The following is a 7730-nucleotide window of genomic DNA, read 5'->3' on the forward strand; positions in this document are numbered from 1 at the left end:
GTGTACCCCGTCTTTTGCCCGTAGTCAGCTGGGATAGGCTCCAGCTTGCCTGCGACCCTGTAGAAAAGGATAAAGCGGCTAGAGATAATGAGATGGTCCAGGATATGCACTTTAAGAGAGGGGGGGAAAAAAGAAATGAAAAGACTGAGGCGAATATGCCTCTGGTGAAATACACAATCACTGCGGTAGGGGGCAGTAATGCTCACAAAAACTATAAACAGCCAATAAACCCAGGTGGAAGAAGAAGAAGCAGCAATGTTGCGATTCTGCAGAAGAGTCAGGTGAGTCTTCTGATTTGAAGATTAAAATATATACCGTATATTTTTACAGGATTATAAGTATAATTAGATCTCTTCACGTTAAAAAATAGTTATTGTGTCTGTATCTGAAATGGTCAACTGTGTTCGGTTTTAAAGCCAGCTTTAGCATGCTAATACTTGCTAGCTGAGCTAGTGGCTGAATTCCAAATCCACTTCTGTTTCTCATCTAAGTGCACTACATAGGGTATGAATTACTAGTATGTGCGCCCTGTCTAGTGCACTATTTAGCTAACAGCGCTCCATTTCGTATTCAGCCCTGGTGAGAGTGGTAGTTTGTTGTTGCAGTTTATTAAATGATGATTAACACTATAGTGAGTTTATTTCTTTTAAATTCTACTCTCTGTTTTACCTGATAGTTTCAGTGGCTCGCTAGCAGTTATTAGCATAATTATTTTAGCTAATTTTGTCCTCATTTGCTGATTTTTCTTTAGTTAAATGTTAGAGTGAAGTTTGTTAATTTAATATCTATTTAATACCATATGTTGTCATGGAGACAAAAAGTCATCAAACTCTATCCTGTTCTTTTTACTTTTTATGTTCTAATGCTCAAATAAACTCTCAAATAAGAATTCATCTGAAGTCTGCTTGAGGGTAGAATAACAGCTTTATTCCAGGTGATTCACAGCAACAAAACATGAGCGTTCTTTCTCAGGAAGAAGACCGATGAGCCGTGCCTGGTTACATTCATTATATACTCGCCTGTTCTCAGCCTCACCTGTTGGGTGTTTTCAGATCTTATCTCCTCCCCGGATGTTTCCGGTACTTTCCACTAACTGCGTTTTCTACCATTATAACAGGCCCCAGGTCCACATTTTGTCTGTTCAAGTCTGAGGTTTTTCTACCATTGTAAACCAGGGGAATCCTAATGGTTAGAGAAGCAGCTTTGGGACCAAAAGGTCGCTGGTTCGAGTCCCTGGACCAACAGGAATGGCTGAAGTGCCAATGAGCAAGGCATCTAACCCCCAACTGCTCCCCAGGCTGCTCTGGGTATGTTGTATGTCGCTCTGGATAAGAACATCTGCTAAATGCCATTAATGTAATGTAAACATCTCACCTACTCTGGTGGCTTCCTTTCTCTCTGCTCAGAACCAGGGATTTTCCTATACACCTCTTTAACCTTCATCTCTCTATATTCTGGGCCAGTGCTTTGACTTTTTCCTTATTTCTAACATTACAATTATATAAAAATGTAAGGCAAGGCAAGTTTATTTATATAGCACATTTCATACACAGTGGCAGTTCAATGTGCTTTACAGAAGTAAAAGCAAAACAGTAAACAATAGAAAATAAAATTACATAAAATAAATGGGGAAGAAAAATAATAAGAATTAAACAATAGTAGAAATAAAATAATAAAATGAAGTAAAAGTTCAGTAAAAAAACAGCAGAATAAAATAGAATAAAAGTTAAGTAAAGTTTAAAACATGCAGAGACTGTAAAAGTTAAGAAAGTTTAAAACATGTAAAGATGACAATATTAATCAGTTAGCAGAAAGCATCTGAAAACAGCTTGGTCTTTAGTCTAGATTTGAAGCTGCCAACAGCAGGAGCATTTTTAATGTCCTCTGGGAGTTGGTTCCATGGCTGTACTGCATAGTAGCTAAAAGCTGCTTCACCACACTTTGTTTTAACAACAGGTTTTAACAGTAATTTTTTCTGCTGCGATCTGGTAGATCTGATTGGGTTAGGCCGCTGCAACATATCAGAGAGGTAATTGGGCCCTGTACCATTTAGAGATTTGTACACCAGCAGCAATACTTCAAAGTCAATTCTATAGCTTACTGGAAGCCAGTGAAGGGACCTTAGAATTGGAGTAATGTGCTCTGTTCTTTTTGTTCGTGTGAGAACCCTAGCCGCTGCATTTTGAATCACCTGAAGTCGTTTGATGGTCTTTTTTGGCAGGCCTGTGAAAAGGCCATTGCAGTAATCAACCCTACTAGAGATGAGGGCATGTATAAATTTTTCCAGATCATTTTTTGACATAAGTCCTCGGAGTTTGGAAATGTTTTTTAGGTGATAAAATGCCGTTTTAGTGATTGCTTTCATGGGACTGTCAAAGTTTAGCTCGCTGTCAATGAAAACACCAAGATTTTTTTAAAAAGATTTTTTTTGGGCTTTTTTCACCTTTATTATTGGTTAGGACAGTGTAGAGACAGGAAATGAGACGGGGAGGGATCGGGAAATGACCTCAGGCCGGAATCGAACCCGGGTCCCCGGATTTATGGTATGACGCCTTATCCACCTGAGCCACGATGCCCCCAAACACCGATTTTTAACCATATCTTTTGTTTTAATCCCCTTTGTGTCAAGAATAGTGGTAATCCTGAGTCTTTCATCTTTTTTCCCCAAATAGAATTACTTCTGTTTTATCGGTGTTCAACTGAAGACAATTTTGTGACGTCCAGTTGTTGATTTGGTCGATACACTGGTAGAGACATTCAAGGGGGGCATAATCATTAGGTGATGGAGCAAAATAAATTTGGGTGTCATTTGCATAGCAGTGATACAAAATTGAGTTGTTCTTGATAATTTGTCCAAGTGGGAGCATATAAAGGTTGAATAGTAATGGTCCAAGAATCGACCCCTGGGGGACACCACAGGTCAAGGACATTGATGTTGAGGTACAATTTCCCATGGTAACAAAGAAGCTTCTATCTTTTAAGTATGATTTTAACCAATTGATAACTTTACCAGTCAACCCAACCCAGTGTTCAAGTCGATATAGCAGTATGTTGTGATCATCAGTATCAAAAGCTGCACTGAGGTCCAGTAACACCAGGACCGATGTTTTGCCTGCATCAGTATTAAAACGTATGTCATTTATAACTTTAATCAGCGCTGTTTCAGTGCTATGATTGGCACTAAATCCTGACTGAAAGTTATCAAAACAGCTGTTTGATATCAAGAAGGCAGTTAATTGATTGAAGACAATTTTTTCAAAGATTTTCCCAATGAATGGTAGATTTGATATTGGCCTGTAGTTGTTTAATACTGAAGCATCCAGATTATCCTTTTTTTTAAGTAGGGGCTTTACAACGGCTTTTTTCAGGGACACAGGAACAATGCCAGTCTCTAAGGATGTATTTATGATCTGAAGCACATCTGTAATTGAGGTGAAGAACAGACTTAAAAAAGTTGGTGGGCAGAATGTCCAATTCAGATGTTGAGGAACTGAGATTTCGTACAGTTTTTTTCAAGAGTCTCGTAATCAATTAAACAAAATTCTGACATTGTGTTGAAGTTGTCTGTCTGTGTCACTGGTGATTGCAGCTTTTCAGTTATTTGCAACTGAGATGTATTATGAGCAATATTCTGCCGTATTTTATCAATTTTACCTTTGAAGAAGGATGCAAACTCATTGCATTTATTAACTGGGAGAAGTTCAGGTATTAATTGTGGTGGGGGATTAGTTAGCTTCTCTACTGTTGAAAATAGCACACGGGCATTGTTCATATTCCTGTTGATGTTGGAGAAGAAAGACTGTCTTGCTTTACGAATTTCATAATTATATTTACAAAGCATCTCTTTATGGATTTGATAATGGATGTGAAGTTTAGATTTGCGCCATTTTCTTTCAGTCTTTCTACATTCTCTCTTTAGCTATTTAGCAGCTGGGTACTGCTTCCATGGTGCTTTCTGCTTGTCATTGACTCTTTTTTGATTTTGAATGGAGCAATATCATCCATAATTTAGGTCATATTTGAATTAAAAATTTACAAGTAAATCATCTGCAGAGTCTGACATTTTGGTTGAAATCTGAGAGAGAGCTTGCTCAAAGAGAACACCTGTTGTCGTTTATGACTCTCCTACCCATAGTCGTTGAGCTGTTCTGAATGTGAGGAGACATAGAAACATCAGAGAAAACACAGAAATGATCAGATAAGGCCAGGTCAACAACAGTAGTAGAAACAGTAAGACCCTTTGTGATGACGAGGTCAAGGGTATGACCACGAGAGTGGGTCGGCCCCTGTACATGTTGTACTAGGTTGAAGTTGTCGATAATTGCAAGTAGTTCTCTGGCGTAAGTGTTTTCAGGATTATCTACATGCAAGTTAAAATTCCCAGAGCTAAGACAGTCAAACTCTAAGCAAATGACTGACAACAGTTCACCAAACTCTTCCAGAAAAACTTTGGCTGAATGTCTCGGAGGCCTGTAAATAGTTAATAATATGTTAGGAGAGCATGTAACAAGTGCACATAAGTGTTCAAAGGATGTAAAATCACCAAGTGAGGATTGTTTACATTGAAAAGAGGCTTTGAATATATTTGCGATCCCTCCACCTTTCCCCTGTCGGGTAGCATTCATGAAATTAAAATTTGGGGGAGCTGCTTCAATAAGGGTGGTAGCACTATTTGCTTGATCCAGCCAAGTTTCAGTTAGAAGCAAAAAAATCAAGATTGTGTTTGCAGATAAGATCATTAATTAAAAATCAGGCTTTCATCTAAACGGGGGAACAGGGGCGCTGTGCCCTCTTACTCTCGGCGTGCGCCCCCTTACCGACTCTGTGAAAACATCCCAGCAACACTACGTGACAATGTGTCTGATCATCAAATACGTTATAATTGCTCCAAAAATATTCCAATCATAGTAGATACACCGCCAGACGGTGCAAAAACAATCCGAATTGGTGTTTTCCAGACTGAGGCGCCATGTTGTTTAGTTGTTTACTTGTCGCGGCTGCTCTCGTGAGATTTGACATGGGTTACATACAAGGTCAGCTGACTTGTAGAGCGAGATTTCTCGAGACTGAATGACCTTTCACCCACCGGCGCGGGAGTTTTTGACAGAAGTAGTTCGCGAGTTGTTTTTGTTGACACTTGGGCATTTAAAGATGTCATCCCGCGGCACGAAACGGAAGAACGCCAAAGACTGTCCGGGGCAGAAGAAGATTACTTCTTTCTTTTTCAATGTTGACAGACAATTTGTTACAATTTCCCTCTCAGATAGCCTCAGAATGTCCCATTGGAGCATTTTTCAAAGGCTTTGCACGGCGGGGGGGGGACAACCGGCACCATCCCCCCCCCCCCCCCCCCCCCCCCCCGCTTCACTCCCTCGCCATGGTGAGCACCCTCATACTAAATTTTTTCTAGAAAAAACCCTGAAAAATGACTTGTTTGAAAGTGATCTAACGTTCAGAAGAGCTAGCTTTACAGAAAGTCTAGAAGTAATATCTGCTTGGGCACTCTGATGTTTTGAAACAGGAAGGAGACTAGACTGGTTTACCCCCTGGGTTAAATATGCTCTATGTTTTCTATTTCTTATCAACACAGGAATAGAGAATGGCATAGGCATATTGGGTCCCAGCTTGTTTTCAAAACTACACCCAATGCAGGGACCCACAGCACATCATACAAGACTCTCTGTATGTTCCATGAGGTTGGGAGGGGGAAGGATTGGAGATGTCATGTATTTTTTAGATGGTGAAAAAGATTTGGTAGCCAGCTGAGAGTCCTGGGCGAACACAATTCAGTCTGTTGGTTGATTTTCGATGAACTGGGTACACTGCTTGTCGCGAATGATTTGGGCTGGAAAAAGAGAGTGCAGCCATTGGCAGCAGTCTCTGCATACTTTTAGGGAAATCCATGCAGGGGGGAGACGGAGATGGTACAATAAAGTCAGAAGAGCGAGACTGAGATTGGGACTTTGGTGAGGTCTGAGTATGAGCCTTCGCTATCGGGATTGCTCATCAGCACCAACTTTTTTTTTTTTTCCACAATATATCTTCTCCCATGTTGTTAGAAGAGTATGAAATGATGTGACTAGGTTTATTCTTAAGGTTTACGTTTTGTTTTATACACGGAGTTTCTTTTCTTTCAGCTATTTTTTTTCTTTCTTTGTTCCAGGAATGAGAGCACCTCTTGACAGTCTCCTCCTTTTTGTGTTCACTTTCCTACAAACAAAGCTCAAATTTAACTTCTGCACACAAGCACATCAAGAGCTGTCACTATGATGAAATCGGAGGAGATTAAAAATGAGAATGTACCCATGAAGGTCTCTGGTGGGGAAGAGATTTCATCTGGAGTTCACCACATTAACACAGCATGGAGAGAAACGAACCCAGAACTGTACCAGTGTATCCGGTGTGGGAAGAGTTTTAGTGATCTGGGAATTCGCGAAACACATCATTGCATTCATGCAGGAGAGAAGCCGTATTACTGCACAGAGTGTGGGAAGAGATTTCTTGAGCGAAGACATCTCGAGCGACACCAGCGCATTCACACAGGAGAGAAGCCGTATCACTGCTCGCATTGTGGGAAGAGTTTTACCCGAGAGGACACCCTGCAACAGCACCAACGCCTTCACACGGGAGAGAAGCCATATCACTGCTCAGAATGTGGGATGAGTTTTACACAGCAGAGTACTTTCCATCTACACCAGCGTGTTCACACTGGAGTGAAGCCCTATGAGTGCTTACAGTGCGGGAAGAGCTTTAGGCGGCAGGATACTCTCCAGCAACATCAGCGCATCCACACTGGCGAGAAGCCGTATCACTGCTCAGAGTGTGGGAAGAGTTTCAGACAGCAGAGTCATCTCCAGCTACACCAGCGCATTCACACAGGAGAAAAGCCGTATCAGTGCTTATATTGTGGGAAGAGCTTTAGTGATGGTGGAAATCTCAAAACGCACCAGTACATTCATACAGGAGAGAAGCCGTATCATTGTTCACATTGTGGACTGAGCTTCACTTATTCAAGTGTATTTAAGACTCACAAGTGTATTACACCACAGGAATCACACCTGAATCTGTCAAGTCAAGAAATATAATTATTACTGTCTTATGGTTAATACGATTTTGCTCTTTTGAATTTCATATTGCTCTAGTTTGGATTAGATATTTTAATCCTAGCTTGTTGATATGATAGTGTAAGAGCATTAATTGTGAATATGCTTTCTGGTCAGTGTTGTAGTCGAGTCACTAAACCTCGAGGCCGAGTCCAGTCTCGAATCCCCAATGTTCAAGTCATTAAAGAAAATTCAGAATCCGAGTCGAGTCCACTATTGATCTGAGTTGAGTCTGACACAAATGACACAGCTGTCACACATGTACACTCTCTAAAACATGCTAGCACTGGGTTCTGTTCTGCTAAGAACAAGACTCCAACTCCACCATTTGACGGTGGCTGTTGCTGCCTTTATGTGAAAAGCGTCTCTTCTACTGTGTTGGACTAACATTACTGCTCAGCTGTCCCCGTTTAGTTAATAGGCTACAGATAAAAAGCTTGTTCATCGCTCAGCAAACCCCACCCACTATCAATAGGGCAAATAACATGAGAGAGGGTTAACACTCGCTAATTCATCAGTCAGCAAGCCCTGCTATCAACAGGACAATGAACATAGTGTGTCACTTAGGCCAAGTTTACACTAGACCGTATCTGTCTCGTTTTCTTCGCGGATGCACTGTCCGTTTAC

At 40.9% G+C, this 7730-nt stretch overlaps 1 protein-coding gene across 1 annotated transcript in view; it reads left to right on the forward strand.

The window, feature by feature from the left end:
* Positions 1-7306, forward strand: part of LOC132885424 (gastrula zinc finger protein XlCGF26.1-like) — a 52214-nt gene extending 44908 nt beyond the window's left edge. Inside the window, exon 4 of the mRNA XM_060920086.1 lies at positions 6522-7306. Coding sequence (XP_060776069.1) covers positions 6522-7085 — 564 coding nt within the window. The 3' untranslated portion in view covers positions 7086-7306. The remainder of the gene's footprint in view (positions 1-6521) is intronic.
* Positions 7307-7730: the final 424 nt, after the last annotated feature.

Source organism: Neoarius graeffei, chromosome 4, assembly GCF_027579695.1.
Source record: "Neoarius graeffei isolate fNeoGra1 chromosome 4, fNeoGra1.pri, whole genome shotgun sequence".
Taxonomy (NCBI): Eukaryota; Metazoa; Chordata; class Actinopteri; order Siluriformes; family Ariidae; genus Neoarius; species Neoarius graeffei.